The 23,890-nt window shown below is 50.2% G+C and overlaps 1 protein-coding gene across 1 annotated transcript in view; it reads left to right on the top strand.

The window, feature by feature from the left end:
- The first annotated feature begins 4,541 nt into the window (after window positions 1–4,541).
- The window catches only part of STK10 (serine/threonine kinase 10), a 35,375-nt gene continuing 16,026 nt past the window's right edge, over window positions 4,542–23,890 (top strand). Inside the window, exons 1-3 of the mRNA XM_018073647.3 lie at window positions 4,542–4,709; window positions 21,163–21,211; window positions 23,676–23,825. Of these exons, the coding sequence (XP_017929136.1) occupies window positions 4,623–4,709; window positions 21,163–21,211; window positions 23,676–23,825 (286 nt within the window). The 5' untranslated portion in view covers window positions 4,542–4,622. The remainder of the gene's footprint in view (window positions 4,710–21,162; window positions 21,212–23,675; window positions 23,826–23,890) is intronic.

The following is a 23,890-nucleotide window of genomic DNA, read 5'->3' as shown; positions in this document are numbered from 1 at the left end:
TTGTGATGTTGCTTTCCTTGCCTCTGGCTTGTAAAACCAAAGGAAGGCATTTCTGCTTTTTTAATTTTTTTTTTTTTTAACTAACAGTTCTTGGCATGTTGCACAAGCCACTTCCCCTTCCCCTGGCAGAAGTGTTGCCTCAGCTGCCAGAGCAGCAGTGCTGGTCCAGCCCAGTGCAGTCGGAGCCCTGCCCGACCCAGTGCCCGTGGGGGCTGTGGGACCAGGGCTGTGCCAGCCTCGCTGCTGCACTCCTGCCCATTTGTCACCAGCCACTCTTCTGGATGGCACCGAGGCCTGAATTCAGCATTTCAGACAAAACCCCAAGTAGGTTTCATTTATGATGACAAACTGAAGTGGCTCTATGGGGTTTGTTGGGCATGGAACTCCTAGAATGGTTTGGGTTGGAAGGGATCTTAAAGATCATCTTGTTCCAACCTCCCTGCCATGGGCAGGGACACCTTCCACTAGAACAGGTTGCTCCATGCCCCATCCAACCTGGCCTTGAACACTTCCAGGGATGGGACAGCCACAGCTTCTCTGAGCAACCTGTGCCAGGGCCTCACCACCTTCACAGTAAGGAATTTCTTCCTAATATCTAATCTAAACCTACTCTCTGTCAGTTTGAAGCCATTCCCTCTTGTCCTGTCACTCCAGTTCCTGATGCAGAGTCCCTCTCCAGCTTCCTTATACCCCCTTCAGATACTGGAAGGGGCTCTGAGGTCTCCACACAGCCTTCTCTTCTCCAGGCTGAGCAGCCCCAACTTTCTGAGTCTGTTTCCACAGGGGAGGCGTCTTCATTCCAGCTCCCATTGATTATTTGACAACAACGTGAGCACTGACTCAAGCCCTTCTATTGTGTGTTTGTTTATTGATGCAGAGAGCTCAGGCAAAGTTCATCAGAAGGCCATTGATCATTATGTAATCCCTGAGAAATATATAAGTGAGCAGTTGCTTGCATACAAAGACGCAACAGGCATAGAGTGCATTGGGGTGGGGCAGTCACAGCTATCAACCCCCAAATACAGCATCCACTGAAAGCACCAGGCTCTTTACTCCTCAGTCAGCGATATCTGAAGGATCAGCTCTCCTGGCACAGAGACAGGGCTTCAAGGATGGAAAGAATCACTCATGCCAAAAATATGGTGGGATGATATGGCAGACCAGCTTATAAAGGATCATCCCTTGGCTTGGGAAGGTAGTGGGTGCAAGCAAGCCTAGATGAAGCAATCAGGGTGCTCTCTTGGTGGTAGTTCTCCTTTTTCTGTTAGTGACAGTTTGCACAGGGTTTTCCTCTGCCTCACCTAGAAACTGGCTGTACTGAACGATCCAGCCTTCCGGTAATGTGTTCTTTAAAGGCTTAAAATAGTTCCTGTGTTTGTCACAATCTGGATTTCACAATAGCTGCCAGGGTGAGTCACAGGCAAAGGCCAAACAGCCACTTCTGTCACCTGAACAGCCACCTCTCACCCCTTAAATCCATAAACTGAGCTGTGGTTTCTTTATGCCTCTGCCTTCTAGGAGTCATCCTACTCATCCCCTATTCCCTGGTATTCCCAGTGTGTTTGGCAGTAGCATGTACAGTGCCTGTCTTGCTTCAGAGGACTCCAGCAAGATCCTTTGTGTTGTACCCTGCCTAGCTGCTGGCATGGCTTTCTGGAAGTGGTTTACTGGATAACTTTTATGTGACATGTTTTCTGTTGTGGAATGCACATTCCAGCCCTGTTCCTGCACAGACCTGTCACCATGGTCCAAGCACTGCATTGATTTGCACAAAGGCTAGTGGTGGCTAGGAGGGCTTTTGGGGTTTTAAATGACTGTAATGGATCTCACTGTAGTTCAGCAGCACCTCCTGGGCACCATGCTGGCAGCTGTCTGCTCTAATTTTTTTTGGTGCTAATTACCACCCCAAGGACAAATTATCCATGGGATTAAAATGCCCAGGAGTGGAGGAGCTAAAAGATGGAACTGGATGCCTGCTTTAGACTGACCAGCTGTAGTAGACTGGCATCAAACAGTTTCTTGGAATCTCACCATCTGGGTGATTCTTTTGCTTCTGTCCACAAATTTCACTGGGAAAAATTGGAAATGCCATAAATTCCTCAAGGGCTGCATGTTTGGTGGTGTTTTATCTGAGAACAGAAGCTCTCCCCACATCTTTACCTTCTCTACATGAACTTGTGCTGAGGTGGTCACCCTGTAATTGGGCTGGTTTTTGCAGAAACAGTTTGCAGCCTGTTTTGCAAACCCCTGTCCCCCAGCCCAGCATCCACCCCCCCCCCCGGATGCCTTAGCAAGCCCAGGAGGGGATGAGAGGCTGCTGGGGTGGCTCCCCTGAGGTCTGCGGGTGAGAGTAGGTTGGTTCTGACCTCTCAGTGGGAGATGATGCCATGGGGAGACTGGGACATGCTCTGCTCCTGGGTTTTTTCAGGTGCCTGTTGGGCCCCAGCATCCTGAAAGGACTGAGCTGGCTGGGACCCTGCCGGTGGGAAGCGTGCAATGGCAGATCTCCAAGGGAAGCCCCACCTCTTCTCACAATATTTACTTCCCCTCCTTGGCCCTCTCCCAACACCCTAAGTGCAGAACAAACACAGTGGGGCACTTTTTGCTCCCATTTGGAAGCTCTGTGCTTTTCCCTGTGCTTGCTCTGCTCTGCATCTCCTCCCCCTTCCAAGCCCTGCTCTGTGGGTGTCTGATGGCTACTTGGTGAGAAACAAACCAACCTGAGCTAAAGAAACCCTCTCATTTCTTCTGAAGCCAGCATGAGCTGCTGTCTTGCATTTGGGCAGCGAGTCCAAATGGAGATGGATTTGTCCCCTGTGGTAAGGACACAGCTGTGTTCCTGCCAACTCCTGCAAATGCAGCAAGTCTTCAAAACCCAGCAGAGACTCAGGGGTCCCTCATTTTCCTCCCTCTGTATGGTTTTCCCCATATTTGCTCCTCCCCTCCCTGCCTTGTTCCTTTGTACACTGATACTCTCACCTAAGCTATGTAAAGCTGTTCAGTGGGGTTTGTGGTGTTTATACCAGGAATTAATCCTCCTGTAAGCTCCACGGAGGTTTTCCAAACACAGAGATGTAAACTACAGAGCGGTAAGAAAGGTCACAACCGGAGCTTGGCCAGCTCCTCCAGTGATTACATCCTCAGTGGGACTTGCTCCCCTGGGGGAGAGGTAGCCTGGAGTGGGTGTGATGGAAAAAAATTGGGTGATGAACTGGAATCATGCCATGGGGGCTCTCCTGTCACAGTGGGAGCAGAGCAGGTGAGCTGTAGGGATTTCTGCCCCTTGATCTGCTGATTCAATGCACTTCTGGGAATGCCGGGGTGCTCCTGAGTCAACAGCTGCTGTCTCACCCCCTCTCTCAGCGTGTGACACATCTCGTGGTGCAGCTCTGTGTGCAGACTGTCTCGCAAACACCCTCTTGGTGTTTTGTTGCAAACTTCTAATTGTCGCAACAATTTACACGAATCGCATTTGCAAAATGCAAACTTGCCCTGGCAGTTTTGGGAGAAGTCAAGTTTTTGATGGTTTTCCAGTTATTTGGTGAATAAACCGATTAAAATAGAGGGAGAAGGTGGGAGAGCACGTGTTGTATTATTCTTACTGTGCTCTGAAGAGCTCACTAATATGCCACACAGGGAATACTTGGCCAGTCCTGGGAATTTAAATGCACCCTTCTTGACACTTTACTTGTGAAGATCCTGAAGTTTCCCTCATTTGTTACAGAGAACTGGCCTGATGAGGAAGGGGAGTGCAGGGATGTTCGGGTGGTGCACAGCTGTACTGTGAATTTCACACAATCACAGAGTGATTTAGGTCTGAAAAGACCTCCAAGATCATTGAGTCAAACATTTGACTGATCAGCAGCTTATCAACTAGACCAGAGCACTGAATGCCATGTCTAGTTGTTTCTTGAACACCTCCAGGGATGGTGACTCTACCACCTCCTTAGGCAGCCCCTTCAATGCCTGACAACCCTTTTTGTGAAGAAACTCTTCCTGATGTCCAGCGTGAACCTCCCCTGGCACAGGTTGAGGCCATTTCCTCTCATCCTGCCACTAATTGCCTGGAAAAAGAGTTAGACCCCCACCTGGCTCCACCCTCCTGTCAGAGTGTTGTAAAGAGCAAGATCATCTTGGTTGGATTTACTTGGGACTTCTAGTAATTTATACTTTCACCTGTGATATTATCAGAGCGCTTCTATATTTCAAGGTTTTCTTGCTTCTTTTTTTCCCCCTCCTATTCTACGAACAACAGGACACATTGCCTTTTCTAAAAGTCTCTGTCTCTCCATGATGGGAGGTGGTGTGGGCATTGGAGACTGGCAGGAGGAAGGAGGATACTTTGGCCCTGGTGCAGTATCCAGCCACCCCGTGACGCTGCGGGCAGGTTTAGGAAGCAGAAATGCATCTGCAAGTTTCCCTCCTTGTGTTATGGCTGGTGCCAGTCAAGCTGAGCGTGAATTGGAACAGCAGGAATTGTGCAAGTATTGTGTGTTCCTGGCTCTCCTTGCCTTTGTTGGACTGACATTGTTTTTGTCTTTCAGGCTAAAAACAAGGAAACTGGTGCTTTAGCAGCTGCCAAAGTCATTGAAACAAAGAGTGAAGATGAACTGGAGGATTACATGGTGGAGATTGAAATCCTGGCCACCTGTGATCACCGGCACATTGTCAAGCTGCTGGGAGCATTTTATTGGGATGGCAAGCTCTGGGTAAGAGGCTCTTGCTGTGTGTGACGTGTACAGCTGCACAGTTCTCACTCTGCTGGGAGGAAATGGCTAATCTATGGTGAAGCACAACCTCTGGAGCAGCTTGAAGCATCAGTGTGAGTTGGAAATTACTCACAAGCTGTGCTCTACTCACTGTGTGATCAGGGCCTGGATTTTCCCCGTGTTCTTTGATGAGTAAACTGTCTTCTAACTAAAGCAGCTTGTAAGTAGCCAAGGGAGGGTCAAGAAATCTTCACAGTGAAACTGGAGTTGTGGTTTTTTCCACCATTTGGAGTTTGTAAAGGTAGAAAGTGCATCACTGATCTGTTTCCTGGTAGGAAACAGGGCATCTGTTCCCCTCTCAGTCCCTCTTATAAAACATTAGCTGGAAAGGTAACTCTTCTAACTGATTTTTTGGATTTGAACTTTACTTCTGGCTCAGCATCTGTAATGCAGAGGCAGCTGAAAACAAGAGCTCTGTTTCCCATGGCTGTAGAGGCACAGGGACATAAAATGCAATCGAGTGGATTAGTGCAAAGGCTGGAACAGCAGGTTCCTGCAGCTCTTTCCCCTAGCCTGGCAGGTATATATATTATTTTTTATTTTCCCTGCCTGCTGTTTTCTGTGAGTCCCTGGCAGCAGAGGAAGGTGAGCGTGAAAGGCACCTTCCTGTGTGCTGCCATTGGAAAGGTGCAGCTCGGGAGAGGGTGAGGACATGAACCATTGTATGCTCAAATAACTGTGTGCATGAAGGTGTGCCTGTGTCAGGATAGTGGAAATCAGGTGAAAATGAGGATTTCCAAACCCATCTCCTGTGCCAGTTCGTCTGCTTCTACTTATAACTGCAGGCAAGTCAGGAGAGTGTCAAAGGGTACGTTCAGCAACTCTGTTACTTTTTCCTTCCTCTTTTTAATATTCCATGTAACTTTGTGGCCTCCCTGAGTCATTTTAGTAGAGATAAAAAAATTTCTCAGCTTTTGGGACTTGCACTTGTGTGAACTGAGCTGTCGGAGCCGTCGGTCCCTGGTTGTGGTGCCAAGGGCTGAGCTGGGATAATGCAATCCATGTCTAGTTCATTCCTCGGTTAAGCAATGCAGGAGAGGGACTTTTGTTGGGCAACGTGTGTTTAGTCAGCAAGCTCCTTTTGCAACGTCAGCATGTGTTGGTGACCCTTCTTATTTAAAAATCCGTGGATATAGCCCCCAACTTCTCTTTGACACCCTACTTGGAGGGCTGCAGTGCCAGTGTGGAGCATTTCTGTTCTGTGTCTTCTTGACTCAAGGGAGCTGGGCACAAGTTGTCCAGTTGGTATTTGGACAGCTGCTAATGGTGATGCTGAGCCCTGGCTATGTTAAAGAACAAAGTCAATATGTACCCTTCTAAGGAAGTGAAAGGCAAACATCCCTCCTAGGAGGGGACTCAGGATTTGGATGGATTGCAACTGCAGCCGAACTAATCTCGGCAAAATGAAAAAGGCAAACACACGCTGAGCTTGGGTAAGACATGAGGCTGGTTTATAGTCGACCCTGTTTGGCTGGTTTCACCTTCCTGCTCTGTGCCTGGTCTGCCTGAATCTTACACACTGGCCTTGTTCGTTCTCTAAAATGTGAACCCCCTCCCCTTTCCCCTTCCACCTCCTCCCTGCAATAGGAAGCTTTGCCTTCCTTCCTGTAGGGAAAATGGATTGCAGAGCTCCTCGGCTCTGCCTTTGTCCAAGAAGTGCTTTGTAATGTCATATGCTTGCCGACCTACTAAAATTAAACAGCCTCTTTGAAACTCCTGGAACAAGAGCCTCCTGTATGAGGCTCTCCCGCGAGGGCACGTTACAGCCCCGGCCATTGTTCTGGGAGGAGGATCATTCTCTTTATTTAATTATTTGAGTAGCATTTGCATTTCATTGCTCAGGCTGTTTTTATTAATGCTCTAGTGTTTTACTGGCTTGGAGGGAAGTAAATAAGCCAGGCTGTTATACTTCTGGAAGGCTTTTAGTCACTACCAGGTTTTCCCTGAAGTCAAAGGCTTCCGCTTCTTGGTCACCAGTGCTGCTGGGGAAAATTTGCATCCACATATAAATACCAGATTTCATTGTTCTGTCCATATCCCATCCCCATTTCTGTCTGTGCAGTTGTTTAAACCAGCATTTTCCTGGACCATTTGCATGATGGGTGCATGGACTCTGCTGTGCTCCTGGCTCCAAGTGGCTTTGGGTAGAACCTCTGGGGATGCCTGTCTAGTCAGCAATTCACTGTGGTTTCCTTGTCCTTGCAGCCCAGTGTGAAAAGAGAATGTTCAAAGTGAGAAAGGGACAGGAATGGGAGCACACAGACAGGCTGGCAAGGGGTGCAGATGTGCCCAACCTTCCTGAATGGCAGTGGCTCTTTGGCTCTTGAATAATTTACAGCTTGGTCTGTGCCACAAACAGTCTCAGCTGCTGATGCTGAGAGGGGTTCTTGTTAAATCGGTCTGACTGTTCTCTGATTCTTGAAGTAACAAGGAAATATGTTAGGAAACCTGGACTTCATGGTGGTTGCTTCTGCAGAAGCTTCTTTGTCCCCCTGAGAAGCTTTAGGTCCCCGTGGCTTCTCTTGCCAGGGTCTGGCTTTGTCCTTCAGTAGCCAGGAGGTGACATAAAATATTTATGAAGCAAAAGACCTTTCTGTGCAAAGGGAAGTGGCTTATCCTACAACAGCTGCTTTGAAATCCATAGCACTGGAATGAAAGCAAACCCAGCAAATTCCTCTGGCTTTTATACCAGGTAAAACACCTTCACATGATTGGCATCAAGCTGAAGGAGGAGAACCCCAGTTCTTGTGTGGCGCAGAGCAAAGCCCACTGTGAGCCACAGGCAAGGGCTTGGAGGACCCCAGTTAGTCCCCAGGAATATAACTGGTGGAATGGCAGCGTCCAGCATGAACTTCCTTGGCATATAAATACACTGCAGAGAGGCTGTGCCCTCACCAGGAGCTGTTATCTTGTTCCATCCCCCCTCTATCTTCTTTTCTTTGCTTGTGGCAGAGGCCAAGAAGTCTTGTGCTGGCTGAAAACAGCCCAGGGAGGCTGCAAAACTGCTGTGGTGGGAGCTTTCATGATTTTATTTTTATTACAAGCCCTGTGGCATTTGATGTTCTTTTGCATAAATACCAGCTGCTGGAAATGGGGGCACCAAATGGAAGCTGAGAATTTCATACTACTAAAAAAAAAAAAAAATCTGGTTTGAGCCCTTGTGGCTGTGACACATTTTGAAGTCTCTTTTCCTGAAGTGTGATGTAGGACTTGGAAACACAAAAGCAAATCCCCCTCACCCAATATAACACAGCTTTAAAAATGGACTCATTAAAGCTATTTGTGACTGAGGAATGGGACTGACACCTGGGTTTGTTTGCTTGGAATCAACGGTGCTGAATTTGCACTGATAATTATAAGTACATGGGAAAGAAAAACAACAGCTCTTGTGTCCCTCTTGAGGGCTTCGTGTTTGGGTATTTTTTCCTCTTCCAAAACAACAAAAAAAGATTCAAGCCTCAAAGGAAGGGAGGAACTTTTGATCTCCTGCTTCTGAATACCTCTGCTGTTTCCAAGTGTCTCCTCCCGCAGACAGAGGAGTGATAAGGTGACCAGTGAGGAGAGTCTAGTTTGGTGTGATGAACGTTCATGCTGGAGATCTCTGCTCCCAGGGGATGGTGACTGATAGCACAGGATGGCAACTGATCCACAGAGCAGGGCAGGAAACCCAGGATCCTTCCTACAGGAACCTGTCAAGATGCTCCAGCATTGAGTCTGCAGGATTCTCTGGAAATGAGTTGAAATGCCATTTGGCCCCAGGGATTTAACCACAGGACTCTGACAGTGGTGGTGCAGCCTTTCTAGCAAAGCACCAGGGAATTCTTTCCCCCTCCCTCCTTTTCTATAACCCACGGTTGCTACAGCAAACGGATTTTTGAATAAACAGAAGTTTCCTGGAGATCAAAGCAAAAATCGCTGTACTGTGCAGGTAACCCTGCCTTGCCAGAGCATTTTGGAAATAGTAAATTTAATCAGCTTAGAGTTTCCTTTCCCTGGCCCACTGTGTGGGTATGTAACTCATACAGCTGGCAGATAGACACCAGCTTTGTACTAGTCTTTGTACTTGCCTTAAAAGTCTTTTGCATTTTCTGTGGGCAGGCCCTGACCTGTTTAGCCAGGGACTTTTTGGATTGGTCCCCCTTTGATATGGATGTTGACTGGAGATTTGGGCATTCCTGAAAATCCTGTAGCATAAATAAATGTTCATTATCCCATGCACTAGACTGCTGGGCTATGTAAAGCATCTGCAGCTTTTAATTCTCTTAAGTTGGAAATACCTTTTCTTTAAAACAAACAGAAAAGTGAGCTGATAACAGTGTCAGATTCTCTACAGTTTTCCTTAGCAAAGGGGGGTTATTACAACTTGCAGGGATGTCTTGCAGGGTCAGCAGCCTAAGCCTGGCTGGATGCCTGCAGGATCCTGTTTGCATGAATGCTGGACCAGACCAGGGCTCTCCAGGCTGCTCAGTCCTCTGTCCCCAAGGAATCTAATGGTGATTCGTGTCCCTTTAAAACTTCACTTGGCAGGAGAGCTGCAGTCTGAACTGGCCCTTCCTACTTGGCCTTGTTCTCCTGAAGCTTTGTACAAAACTTCCCCCCAAAGTGCTTGAACAGTTGTTTGCAGCTCGCGAGAGTCGAACTGCACGTTGTGCTGGAGCGTAGCAGAGACCCAGAAAAACAACGTGATCCCAAACTTTGTTAAACAGCTTGACAGTGTCCTAGAGGAACAACCCTTTCCTTTCTCTTCCTCCTTCCTCCAGCTGCAGAAATGTAAATCCCTTCCAGATATAGCTGTGCCCTGAGACACCCCGTGCAGGGCTGCTGGCTGGGCTGTGCTCCGGTTCCCGTGAGCTGCTGCAGGATAAGCCCCACTGGGCAAACCAGTGTGGGGGTGGCGTTTGCTGGACTGGTTTCTAAATTCCTGCCAGTCCAGAATTTGGGCAGAATGGCAAAACATGCCCAGTAACTTCTGCAGGGTGGGTAGGCAAGGAGCAGATGTGGGCAGACATCTGTATGCATCGGGATAGGGCATTGCTTGGCCCTGGAGGCTTGGAGTGCAGCAAGGATATCACAGTGTCCTCTCCTTGTCCTTAGGATCAGCTGGAAGCACATCATCGTGGCCAGAGCTGGAAACTGGAAAAAGTGATGTAGCCCAGTAGTTTTTTTGACACTTCCCTGGCTTGCCAGGGTCAAGCAATTTGCTGTTCAGAGTAGCAGAGTATCATAATTGGTGAAATGGGTGATCACTTCTGCTCTGACAGACTGTCTTTGCCAGCTGGGATGCTGCAGAGCGTGTGTCTGAGTGGCATCCTCCTTACCTCCTCTCCCTGCCACCTGCTGTCTGTCTGTGGAGCAGTAAGGCTTCCTTCTGCCTCACTGTTCCACAGACTGTTGCCTTTCCCAAAGACATGGAGGTCTAAGTCTTCTTCTGCTGGAAAGCTGGGCAGCAAGTTCTGTGAGACTGACATATATACTCTATCCTGTGAACGTGAGCTTTAGCATTCACACTCCTGGCTAGTCACTGTAAATCCTGTTCTGGGTAAAACTGGGGGTTTCCCTTAAAGCAGGGTTGGAAACTGAGTGATTTTTAACCACCACGAAGAATGACTTATGCAGCAGGCAAATTACCATAACCCAGCTGAGTTCAAGAGTGCTTCTACAGGTAGCAACATGACAACCCAAACTAGAATAGAAACCTTTGTCTGCCACCCTTTATACAGGATAACATTGCATGAAAAGGTTATTGAAGCAATAATATTGCCTGTGATTACACAGTCTTGTCATCTGAACACCATGGAATGCTTTATAAAAGAGACCTGGTGTCATTATCCCAGCTACAAGAGTGGAGACACAGACAAGAATTTGCCTAAAGTTTACCCAGGAGCCTTGGGAATTAGTCTTATGTGCTGAATCACAGTCCAGGGCTATAACCATGAGGCCATAGTTCTATGTAAAGAAAGCAGCAGACAAGAAGCCTGTAGGCAAATCAGTTTTCAAAGCACTTGAAAACTTTGTTTAGAACTGAATTGCAATAAGCCACATTCCCACTTGGCTGGCTCTCCAGGGGAAATGCTAAGGAACAATGTTTGCATATAAGCGAATATTTATGAACTACCTGTGTATGGGAGACAGTGCCTTGAAACCTAGTTTCAGCCTAAGCCCTGAAACAAGGGATAGCTTGCAGGTTTAGAGTTCTTTATTTCAGATATAGCCTGAAAGTTGTCATTTGGGAGGGAGGGAGGGATGTCTTTTTGCAGACCTTATGGCTTGGGGTGCTTTCTATTGACTTCAAAGCCCTCACTGAAACAGTTAGATAGCAGTACTCATCTTGTGTGACGGATCCAGGCACCTTATGTGTGAATTTGGGGATGGTTAGGACAAATAGTTGTTTCTAGGGAGATGCCAGGCAGGAGTGGAAAACTTGTAAAGTCTTTTGCCACCCCTGCCATGAGTTGTCCTCCTGGCCAGGCGAGGCTCTGGGGCTGTGTTGGAACTGCTGACTGTTAAAAAAAGATGTCAGGAAGCTTGTCCTGGGTCAAACTCCAGCTCTCACAGCGAGCTTTGCCCTTCTGAAATGCATCATCTATTTTAAGTTGCTGACACAAACTTAGGGCACTTGAGGTTGGTGAATCTTTCCACTGAAGAAGTAACTTGTTCCTTTTAGCTATTTGTATTTGAAATTATTTTCTGAGTTCTGCTTCCCACCCGGTAACAAACGCTCTTCATGAACTGAGTGGCCTCTAAATGCTGATTAAGTTGGTGAGAGAAGGGCATCCCAGTGACAGCCCTCCAAGCAGCAAAGCCTTTGCCCCGTGCCTGGGCAGAGAGCCATGGCCTGGGTGTTTTTTCTGGTTTCTATGGCAAAGAGCAGCTCTGGCCTTCGTCCCTCTGTCCCTGCTCTGCAGAGCACGACTTTGGGAGCCCAGAGTGCTTGGAGCCAGTTGTGGTCTAATCCCTGAAGGGGGGCTCATGAAGAAGTCCATGTGTGTTGCAATTAACCCTTCCTGCAGCACTCAGCATCCCAGGTACCCTGGGTACATCCATGCCAACCCTCTGTCCTCTGCACCCCAGAGCTGTTTGTGTTCGCTGGCCATGGGTAGTTTTGGATTCTGGATTTCTGGGATGATGAAAGTCAGGATGCTGAATTCAAGGAGGTTGGATAGCAGCCCTTGTCAAAAGAACTCAGTGCCCTGTGTAGTCCTAGCAAGGGGAAAGATGCTTTTTGCAACATCAAAACCATTTAGTTAAACTGAAAGGAGTTTTAATTTGTTCTGCCAAAATTTCAGTAGTAATGGGATTATTTCTGCCAACTGTTGGGGGTAGTTCAAGGAAATATTTTGTCATCTCAGAATGATTTAGATGTGAGAAACTCGTCCCCTAAGATCAGCAGGGAGCTCTGCATTTCACAAGGAATATGCAGTGCTATCTGACTTTGTTCTCCATGAAGTTTTCCTGCTCTGAAACTCTATAAGCCTTGGGTTCCTTACTTGCTGCCCTGCATCTTCTTTCTTTCCCTCACTCCTTATGGGGGCCAGACTTTTTTATTTCAAATATTTTTCTCTGTAGGTTATTTTGTTCAGAAAAGGGGGCAGAAAGGTTTATTATATTTAAAGTCTCTGAATAGTGTCCTTGTTTGTAAGGGGGAAATTGGCAAGCCTGGAGCACTCTCTTACAGAAAGCTAATTATTTCGCTTCCACCTACAGCATACTTGCCATGTCAGGCAAGCTTTTGACATTTGTGCTGCTCTGTGGCAGCAAAGAGGCTTCTGGTGGCTTCTGTATTGTTTTATGTGCTCTCTAGTGTGTGCTGAGGGCTGGCTGGGAGGGGAGCTTGGAGCTGGTGGTACTTGCAGATACTTGAGTGTTTGTCCCATTTTGTGTTGGTGGCACAGTGGCCTCGTGGGGCTCTAGGAATGAGATCAGGAAGGATGTTGTGTGTCCTCGATGTGTAACAGGCTGCTTTCATGTCTTGCCTTGTCTTCAGCTCCCAGCAAACAGCTGGAGCAGTTCAGCCTTGCTTTCAATCAGCCCATCTGGCCTATGAGCTACATTAGTGTAATATGCTCCCCATTTTCTTACAGCCCTTTGGCATGTGTTGGGTGAAAAGCATTGGGCAGGAGGCTGGTGGGGAAAGTGCCAAGTTAAGTGGGTGTAGGAATGTGAACCACCTCCTCCCTCCGCTCCATAATGTAAACTTAATCCTTGGACTTCAGTCGGAGCAGGGCAGGCTGGCTGAGATAACGGGGAGACTCAACACACTTGCAAACAGAACTGAACTGGTCAGCACAGCCCTTGATTTTAAAGGAGGGAGTGGATCTGACCAAATGGCATTTAAAAGCCAAGGTGGTGCTCCACAAAACCAGCCCCTGTGGTTCTGCACACCCCTGTGCTAGGAGGGGGAGAGGGGAGCTGCTCCTGGAAGATCTGGTGTTGCTTGTCCTGCCTCCTCTTGCAGCAGACAGGACAGTGTAGCTTTGCTGTTAACCACCAGAACTTGGCTTTGATGTCACACAGATGGGGTCAAGGACATGCCCCTTAGCCCTGACTAAACATGGCTTCTGTGCCTAAATATATCTCCGTGTTCTTTCCACCAGGGATGAACAGCTCTGTCCTCTGGCCTTTGTGTCACTCAGAAGCTGAAGCCTATTCCTCAGTCCTGGGAGGCAGAAATGTGTCTAAAGCTTTTGTTGGAGCCATGAGATGCTCAGCCCATCAGCCCAAGGGACATAATGGGCTTGGAGGGACAGAAGATGGAGCCAAGTGGCTCTTCACTCCATGCTCACGTGTTTGGAGCATTGGGTGCTGGTGAAAGCCCAGATAGATAAGTAGGGCTGGATATGAGCTGTTCATGGGGAGAGTGCCTGCCTGCTCATGTGTCTGGGCCATAGCTGGGCTGTGGAGATGGTGCTGGCATCTCAGGGCACGTATGGGTGTTGTCTGTGTCCCAGGTGGCCACTCCGTGTGCAGGATTGGCCTCTGGCACAAAGTGATCTTAGGATGGGGTTTGAGGTCTGTATCCATCGTTTATCTGGGCAGGTTTAGGGCAAATGACCATCTATGTTCTTTGTGCTATGCTTTGTCTTTGCTGCAGCCAGTGTTGCTGGACCAGGGTCGTCCCCTCCACGTGATTTGTGCAGATCTTGGCCCCTGCTCCAGGTGCTCCTGACCTTGTCGGAGTCCTCTCAGTGCTATGGTAACGTTCAGAGTTTGAGCACACAGCCAGCTGTTGCCTCTGTCCTTTATTTTCCATGGCATCTATATTATGGGGCTTAGCAGTAGTGTGGAAAGGCCACCAGCAAGCTGATGGGTGACATTCATCCTGAAGAACTGGATGGGAAAGCAGGAATTCAGTAGCCAATGAACCACCATTGTGGGTATCGAGTCAGGAAACTTTCTGCAGTGCTAAAACCAGGACCGAGGGGCTGTAGGAAGATGCTTTCCTGGACTTGCTCAGTCTCCTCTGCCCCTGAGTCAAGACCAAAAGCCCTAGAGACCGTCTGGGCTCTCAGCTTCCCACCACTCCTGCAGGGCTCGGGAAGGAGCTTGTCTCGCCCGTGGTGTGTGATCCAGACACTGGGAGGAGAGACCTGCCTTGCAGTGACTCCTTTGTTGCAGATGGGGAGGTCTAGACCATTTCCTCCTGCTTCTCCTGCCTTGCCCCTAACACCTGCAAGGCCAGGGGAGTCATCCTATGCTATGGGTGCCATGGTGCTGGTGTGGGCTGTGTGAGGGGCCTCCAGGAAACCCAGTCCTGCTCTGGCCTCAGTACACTGAAGGGAGACTCTGTGCCCACGCCAAAGCCAGGAAATATTTTGGGTGGGTTTGGGCAGTGCACACAGGAGGTCTGTTCTCAAGTGAGGCTCCTCCTGCACTGCCAGGGAGGTGTGTGAAGTCTCCTGCCTGTGTTTGCTCCACAGGGGTAGAGGAGCAGGAGGAAGGCACCAGGCTGGGGCTCCTTTCTGGCAGAGGAAGGGCAGTACCAGGTTTCGTGGCCAAAGCCTTCACCCTCAGCAGCTTTTGTGCAGGGACCTCAATGAGCTGCCTCTGTGGGGCTGGGGGCTCTCTGAGAGGGACCAACCTGTTCCTGCCTGGCTGCAGGGGCAGCAGCAGGGGCTGACTGAGCCAGGGGAGGGCTCTGAAGCTGCAGAGGCAGCGGCTGTTACTCAATGTGTTCATCTGTTGAAATACAGGCAGGGGTACGTGCTCTGTGGTTTTCACCCGAGGTGATGCTGCCTATGTGTGCTGCCTCGGTGGCTTTCTCACCTCCCAGCCACCAGTTTTGCTGCAGCAGAAGGAGGATCCAGACTTCTCCCTTTGGGCAATCCCCTTATGGAAAAGCTGCTTCTGCTTGCTAAAAAGCAGCTTTGTAAAATTCACTGTAAGGGGGTTTCTTTCCCCCTTCCCTCCCATGCTCTAGCATGAGCAAGGTCAGCATGGCAGCATCTGAGCCCCTCCTGTCGTAGGGCTGAGTAAGCTGGTGGCTCCTATGTGAGGAGGCTTTGGAAGCAGCGTCCATCGCCTGGATAAACTGGGAGGAAGGGTGGGCTTCGGCTCACAGCATTGCTGACTCAGCACATCGAGCAGCACGCAGGGTGACTGCAGTGACAGGCAGTGTGGGGGATGCACAGCACCTGGAGCATGGAGGTTTTGTAGGTGAGAATCTCTGTAGTGGGAGTCCCTGTAACTGTTCTGCACCGCCCTCCCCACCCACCCTCACACTGGGGCAGCTCATGTCTCTTTGCAGCACCAGGACAGCTGGAGGCAGCCAGGCTCTGGTTCTTTCTCTTTTCCCTTTCACTTTGTTGCATTTCTGCTGAATGCAGAGGATTCCTGTCTCCCGCCCCCCTGCCTCTGGATCACGGGGGCTGTTGTTTTTGTTGCATTTCTTCTGCTTTTCCCCTAAGTGGGTGGGCAATGCCAGGAAAGCCCTGCTCTCCCTGCTGCGGGACCAACACAGGCACATCTGCCCTGGCTCCTTCCTCCTGCCTCTTCCTCCCAGCTCTGCTCATGGGGGACAGCCCAGGGACCTACTGTGATCCCATGCAATGACAGCACCACACGAAGCAGGATTTAATTCTGATGGTGAGCGTGGCTGGGGCCATCTGTGACACACCTCGCTCCTTCTCCATGCCCTGCTCCATCCTGGAGAACATCAAGATGGAAATTGCTGCTAATAGCAGCAACCACTCTGGGATCTTTGTGCCAAGTTGACCTCCTGGAGAAAGGGAAGATGGAACAGGTGTGATGGCAGGCAAGGAGGGAACCTGAGAGCATTTCCTTCACCGGCTCACTCCGTAAATGGAGCGCGGTTTACTTTACCAAATTTACTTTTCTTATCTCCCCAGCACCTCTGCGCCAACACAAGGCAGGAGAGCTGGTGGCTGTGCTGGAGGGTGCTTCCTGCTGTGGGTGACAAGGACACCTCTAAGTTGCCCCAAAAACGTGGCAGAGCCACGAGGCTGCACGTGGGTGACAGCAGCAGCCACAGCAGCAGGATGCTGCGGGTTACCTTCTCCCCAGCGGCGGGCAGCTGCTTCAACAAACAAAATGAAACCCTCTGCTGCAGATTAGGAGAGGAAATTGCTGAAGTACTTCAGTTTTAAAGCAGTTTCTTGGCCAGGCAGGGTGGATCTGGGGGCAGGTGGATCCTGGGGGCCCTGATGCCCAGGGCTGGGTGGGAAGGGTGGGTGGTTACAGTGCTTGGCACAGTGTGCACACACAGTGCTGGGTGCTCTGGAGCACCACTGTGACCCCGAAGTGATTGGGTTCTTAAACATGCAACTGCACAAGCAGCAAAGTCACAGGAAAAGCCTGCAGGCACCCGTCACCTCCAGTGACTTGGGAGCAACTGGGCTGCCAGCCAAGGGCTCCTCTGTCCTAAGGGGACCTGGTGGCCTGCCTGCACTCCGTGGGAAATGCCTGGCTGCCCAGGGCTGCCACCCCCGAGATGAGCTGCCCCCAGCTTTCCCAGCTGATGGCTTTTGTTTTCCACCCCCCTCTCCCTTTCTGACTGGAAGAGGCATTTCTCCAGCACTGCTGAGGGAAGGGTTCATGGGCCCCTGCCCTCTGACATGCCAATGGGGTGAGTAAGAGCTGGGCTGAGGGTGCGTCCTCTCCTCTTAATTGGGTTTCAATTGCAAACCCTGTTCAGGGACATAAGCTGTTCCACCCTTGGCGACTGTGCATTGTTTGGTAAAATTATCTTTCAAGATAAGCCTTTTGTATTTTTTTTAGTGTTACAGGAGGGTCCAGGAGTTCAAACACACCCAGAAGGCAGGACCAGTCCTGCCCAGGGTGGGAGGAGCAAGCAGGGTCTGGGTCCCACCTGAGAGGACCTTGGTACCTGGGCAGGAGACACTGCTCCTGGTTTGTCAGACCCAGATAATGCACTGGGCTCTGATCCATCCTAGGTTTATTGTCTAGGTTGGTGTCCCTCTGGTCCTCAGGTGAAAGTGCTGGAGGGATTCTCCTGGCACAGTACCCAGTCTGCTCTCTTAAGGTGTTAAGTCATATAATGCTTTTTTGTAACATGTAGTGCTCCCTTGCTCTGGTACAACTTGAAGACCTGTGTCTTTAAGAGCACTTCATTTAAGCCATAGCTGTTTCATACATATGTATGTACATTTATTTTCCTGGGCAACCCCAGGCTCACTGGACTTCACTTCCTCTCCTCCCAGGCAGTCACTTATTACTTAAGCAGCCCAGGAAAGTCCCCCTCGCATGCCCTGCTCCCACTTGGGCTTACCAAAATGTTCCCAGATCCTGCTGTGCCTAAAGGCAGGATTAGGATGAGCCATGGGAAAAATCAAGGTCACCAGCAAAACCTTTAACTTGAGTGGACTTTCAGATTTAAGTTTAAATTTAATTTTGCCCATTGCAAAAGTGTCTTGAAAGGGAAAGATTTTGTGGCTTCTGCATGCAGACCTCTTCATTTGTGCTGTTTCATTAAAAGTATAGGAGAAAAGGCACAAAGGTTTTGAGAGGTAGTAAGAGTAGGTTCTTTTCTCTGTCTACAAACCAGCTGCCCAAATCTGCTCCGGTGCAGCTAGAGCATCCCCATGGAGTTCCTTGGCCGTGGTGTCAGAGCTGGGGGCTCTGTCTATGTGTCTGCAGCTGTCAGTTGGTCATGTTGCTCAGATAGCTCAGAGATGGAGTGAATTTTGGTGTGGTTGTAACTGCCTACAGACTGAAAACTAAAATGTTGATAGTGTGTAATCCCTGGGATTTGTAAGAGCTTTGATGTGGCAGCAGGAGGGAGAGCCCCTGTTGTTGCTGCATGTCCCACCAGCAGCCCGGTGCAGCAGAGGGGCTGGGCAGCCTTTGGCGAGGAAGTCCCTGGATTTCTTGTGTGGAGGAAATCATTATAAACAGGATGTTTGCTCCAACCCCATTCCGGGCTGCTCGCTGTAGACCTCTCAAGGGGTGCTGGACCCCAAGCAGAAGGAGGAAGAGGAGGTGTGGGTGCTCCCCCCAGCACTAATTACTGTGAAGAAGCAGCTTTTGGGATGTCAGCAGTGGGGCAGAGCCCCCCCCTTGGGCCTCATATCTCTGGTTCACAAGACCAGAGGAGCTTTTTTGGGACAAGGTGTGTGAAACCACTGTTTTGCAGCACTGCTGTGGCTCTTCAGTGAGCCCCATGCAGGGTCCCAGCTCTCCAGGTCCCAGGGGATGGCGAGGTGTCTGAGCACAGCACAGGGAGCAGCCCGGGGCAGTGTTGGGGGTGAAGGGCAGTTGGCACTGTCACTAGAGCAGTTACTGCTCCAGAGGGGCTAGGGGACACCTCACTAAAGGAGCAGTCAACCCATATAGCAAAGCACGTGGAAACAGCCCTAAGAAAAGAGTTAAATGATCTTCCCAACTTGTTTCTCAGTGACAGACTGCCCGCCCCAGGGTGTCAGAGACTATCCCACCATCCTTTTCCCTCCTGTGGGTCTGGGGATGATGCCTGCACAACCTCTGCCTTCTGTGAGCTTCCTCCATCTCCCAGCTGACACACAGAGATGGCAGTGTCCTGCTGCCACCAGGCCTGCCTTTCTACCTGCTTCAATGGTAAAACGTTTCCCAGGTTGGCCCTGCTCCTGGAAGGAAGTGTGTGTGGAGTGTGATCTATGGGATTGCCAGTTGAGTTTTTTTAAATAGTATTTTCTGTGCTGAAACAAGCTCATTAGTTTTTTGGCTGTTCTATCTATCTGACCACACCCATGATTATTCTTTGGCATCTCTGCCCTTGTTGAAAATGCATATTTTTAAGTTTTCCATGTTTCCCATCTTCCCAGTGCATGAGCTGCAGCCTGCTGTGCCTGCATAAACATACATGGTCATGCTGGTTCAGATGGGCTGATTCTCCTAATTTTCTCATTGCTAGGCTGAACCTGAATGAAGTTTTCTGAGGTGAAATGCATCCCACACAGATCCAGAGTCACATGTGTTGTGCTTGGCCTTTCCCCATTTAAAAGCTCAGTGTGTCTGACCTGAGCACATTTTGGCTGTGCCAGCTGTGACCCTGGTAGGAAAGCTCAGCCCAGCATCTGCCTGGAGGGACAAATCACTCACTCTGGGCTGGTCTGGGCTAGTGGCAGCTTGGATGATTTGGCAGAGGACATGTCCCACAGGTGGGATCATGGTATCATTGTGCAGAGGTTCCATCAGCAGGGTGGCTGAGCCAGGAGAGGCCCATACATCCCCTCACCTTCAAAGGAAGGGAAAGCCCTTGGCCTCCCACCTGGCAGGTTGTCAGCAGTGTGAGGCTTGTTTGAGTTTTTTTTCTGGTGCTTTGGGCTCTGAGGAGCCCAGGAAAGGCTGGTGTCTACTGGTGGTGTTAGTATGCTCTGATAAATGTGATGAGGAACACTATAAAAAATATTGATTGAAATGAGCCTCGTAGTAACTCAAGCAAGATTAAAAAAGAGGTTTATATGGGCCACTGGTGTGAGGGCTCTGCTGGCCCACTGACATCCCTTCTGCCAGGCTCCTGCTTGAATCTGTGTCGGGTGTATATTGGTTCTCCAAGTCTGTGAATGGTTCAAATGTCTTTCCAATTGCTTCTCTGCACCTGCCTGTTTAAAATGCTTCGCCAGCCCTGGCCTCTGGTATATTCTTCTCCACTTCCTCCAATGGTGCCTGTGTTGTACCTGCCCGAGTCTGTCATCTCAGCATTGTCTTTCTCCCAACTCTTGGACCTGCACTGATTCTTACAGAGCAATTCCAGGTTTCCAGCATCTCAGCACCTGATTCTGTTCCCCTTCCTCCTCCAAAACAAAGCAGTTGTATTCCAGTGTTGTCCAGGTCAATAATAGCCTTGCCCATGTGTAGGAGCTGCAGGACTGAAGGGTTGGGATGTGGCTTTGCTGGAGCTACAGGATTAGGCCATGGGAAAGAGGGAGCTTGAACCTTCTACCCTCAGCTCCTGCTCCAGTAGGAGCATGACCTCTACTTGAAGGGCTTAGAGAACTGTGCTGGTAAACAAACTGCCTTTGGTTGGCTCAGGCGCTGTCCTCAGAGTAAACTCTGGCATTTCACCTCTCCGGTATGTTGCCCTGTGTCACCTCCACAAGGAAAGAGCTTGTCAGAGAGGTGAAGCATCTCTTGTCCCTTGTAATCCCTGGCTGCTTGAAATTGTAATCTGTTTATCTGAGCAGCCCTGGCTGCCCTGAAGGGGAGCAGGGAATGGGGGCCAGCACTGGGGCAGCTGTGGCTGAGTCTGTGCAGAGGTGAGGGGGAAGGGGACAATGTGGAGGGGATGGCAGGGCACAGGCAAGCAGGTATGTGGGACTGGCAGGACTCTGTGCATGTCCCTGGGAGAAAAACAGCATCAGTCTGGTGAGTGTACTCACTCTCTTTATTGACAGTTTCCTCTCAAATGGTTCAAAATCAAGGGAGCAATGAACTACTGAGCAATGTGGGGAAACAAAAATAGTTAAAAAAAACACCCTAAAGACATGACAGCCCTCCCCATCCCTCATTTGCCAGAGAAAATCCTGCCTGATTTCTCCCAGCCACGTCAGCTCCCAGCTATGACAGCTATCTCATCCTTTTGGCAGGGCTGCTCGGTGGAGCAGCCCCGGCTCCAAAATGCAGCGGGAAGAGATGTAAACAGAGAGGAAGGTGGAAATACTGAAGTCGGCTGCTTGGGGTGGCTGCTCGTGGTGGGCATCCAGGTACAGGGCTGCTGGGGGTGTTCTGACCCCAGGGCTCGAGTGATCCTTGGTGCTGGGAGTGCCCAAGGGATGTGTCCTGGGGAGCTCCAAAGCCTCTGCACCCCCGGGTGGTGCTGAGGGGCAGCTCTGCCATGCAGGGAAGCAAATCACACGGTTTTGTCTCCTCTTCCCTGCCTGGTGGCTTTTCTCAGTGAGACACAGACCTGATTTTAACTCCTCTCTCTTTGTTCCCCCAGATCATGATTGAGTTCTGCCCGGGCGGGGCGGTGGATGCCACCATGCTGGGTGAGTGCAGCGCCGGTGCCGGGCTCTACTCCGTGCCCAGGGCGATGCCCGAAGGCATTTCCAGCCTTCTGGCTCGTTCCCAGGGGCAGCCTTCAGACAGATGGCAGGCATGGGTGCCCCAGCTCCTCCACCTGCCCTTTCTCTCCCATGAGTTTGCCTATTTTCATACCCGGAGCAGAAGGTGTGGCAGCCCTGGGGTATTTTTTGAGCTACCTTAATGTCCTTTTGTGATTTAAATGCTGCTGGGATCAGCAGATCACAAGGCATGGGGAGAAGGAAGAGTCTGGCTGGAGGGGAAAGATGATTTTAAATATTTATCTGCTGGGGGGGCACTGGGTGCTTGGGATCCTGTTCCCACAGCTTCCCCAGAAGGGCAGCAGGGCTGAGATGTTTAATCTGGGTGTCTGTCATGATGAATATCCCAAGATCTTTTTGCTGACTTCTCCGTATGGTATCAGTCATCTGTGAAGCAGCAGAGCACCTAATAAACTGCAGTTTGCAGTAATCCCAGGAATCTTCCCATTTTTAACTCTTCCCTTCCACACAGAGGGAGCTGCTGGGACCGGTAGTGTGTGGGTGTACCCCAAAACAGCCCTGGCTGGTGCTACAGCCCCCCTGTGCCAGGGCTGTATGGACACCGGGGGGGGGGGGGTTGACATCCCTTTTGCATGGAGAATGGGATGCTCTGACATCTTGCCTGGAGCCTCTGGGACAGACCTATGTCTTCCTGGGGGTTACTCCCTTTCAGCTCTGATATTTCCAAAGGCCTTGCTTTCTATTTATCCCCAGTAGGCAAATTTGTCATCTTTGATTCAGCCCTTAAACCTTGGCCCTCCTTTAGGGAACTTCTTTAAAGCAGGTCCAAATCACTACATGAAAAAGTACATTTTCCAAAGTGCTGGAGAAATTATGCCTTCCCCACGGAAAACCTCAACAGGGTTTTTTTACCCATCTCTTGTGACATGAAAATCCCCCTGAGCATTGGTGGGTCTGTGGCTGTGGCAGTCAGTCTGTGGAGGACCTGGGAAGGGGCAGCAGAGGAAACCATGAGCAAGTGGGCTGGCTATAGCACTGTCACCCCCAAGGGAGGGACAGGAGGAGCTGTGAGCTGGAGCTTAGGAATGTTCCCAGCATTAGTAAATTCAGAGTTGCTGAATGCTGCCTGTTCTATCTCCCCATCCCCACCAGCAACTGGTGTTTTCCCGTTTAAATCTTTTGTACAAAACCTGTGGCCCACTGCACCTTGCTTTTGCCAGATGCTCCAGGGAAAATGAAAATAATCAGCTTCCCCCAGAGGAAGGGAGATCTTGGTGAGGAAGAGGAGGAACAAAGTGGCTGACCCAGCATCCCCCAGCCTGTGGCTGGGATCCTCACTCTGAATCTGTTTCAGTTGCTGGGGTCCTTCCCTCAGCCCCCATCCTGGCCATGCAGTTTGGCAGTTGATGCTGTCTAAGGCTGGGTCTGCTCTGCCTCAGGCTCAGAGCTGCTGGAGGAGGGATCTGCAGTGCAAAGGGCTTGCAGAGGGAGGGAGGGAAGCTCAGGAGATGCTAACCATCTGGAAGTTTGATGGTTTGCAGAGCTGTCGCCTTGGAAAACGGTCTCAGATGGTGGAGGTGGCCCAGCAGAGCTCAGCAGGGAGGTCACACCAGTGATTGCATGTCCCTTCAAGCATCAGAAATAGAATCAGAGAATCACAGAATATCCTGAGTCGGAAGGGACCCACTAGGATCATCAAAATCCAACTTCTGGCCCTGCATAGGACAGCCCCAAGAATCCCACCATGTGCCTGAGAGCATTGTCCAAACTCTTCTTGAACTCTGGGACAGACAGCAGGGTATGAACTGGTGCACTGGTACCCAGAGGTACCCAAAAAACCAGCTCAGAGCAGTGGGTAGGGACAACCCTACCCTTTCCTTTGGGAAGTGGCGTGTCCCTCATGGGGTATAGGGGGGTAGAGTACATCTCCATGGAAGGGATAGTTCCCTGGAGAATGAGAGCATGGTTTTGTATGGAGCTCCTGGGTGTTCATGCCTGTGTTTGACCCTGCTGCCTGCAGCCAAGTTCATCTCCCTCCTCTCTACAGCAGCTGGGCAAGGTCCAACTTGTGTGCAGGGACTTGTTTCCCAAACTGTCAGGGAACTTGCAGTTCAGACCCCCATCACAGGCACGCCTGGTTCCCCCTCTTTGTCCCCCTTATGCTCTGTTCCAGAGCCAAATGCCCCAGCTGTATATTCCCAGAAGGGAGCTGTAAACCAGCAGCTCCAAGAGTTGGGCATTCTGCTGCAAGTGCTGGCTTAGGGAATAAATTACCTTAACAAGCTGATTTGCATTGTCTCCTGCTGCTCTGACACATGGACAGTGGTTTTTCAATGGTCTGCTGGGTAACCTGTGCCTTGCTGCTGCTCAGGTGGACAGAGCATCACTCTGTCCCTGTCCTGTTTAACATCCCTCTCCCTCCCCACAGAGCTGGACCGGGGCCTGACTGAGCCTCAGATCCAAGTGATTTGCCGCCAGATGTTGGAAGCCCTCCACTACCTCCACAGCAAAAAGATCATCCACCGGGACCTGAAGGCTGGGAATGTGCTCCTCACCCAGGATGGGGACATCAAGCTTGGTGAGCTGCCCAACAGGCGCTTGCTTGGCCAAGCTCCCCTGAGAGAGCAACTGTGGGTGATGGTG

Source organism: Manacus vitellinus, unplaced genomic scaffold, assembly GCF_001715985.3.
Source record: "Manacus vitellinus isolate BGI_N305 unplaced genomic scaffold, ASM171598v3 scaffold_25_pilon, whole genome shotgun sequence".
Taxonomy (NCBI): Eukaryota; Metazoa; Chordata; class Aves; order Passeriformes; family Pipridae; genus Manacus; species Manacus vitellinus.
This window is presented reverse-complemented; position numbering and strand designations above follow the sequence as displayed.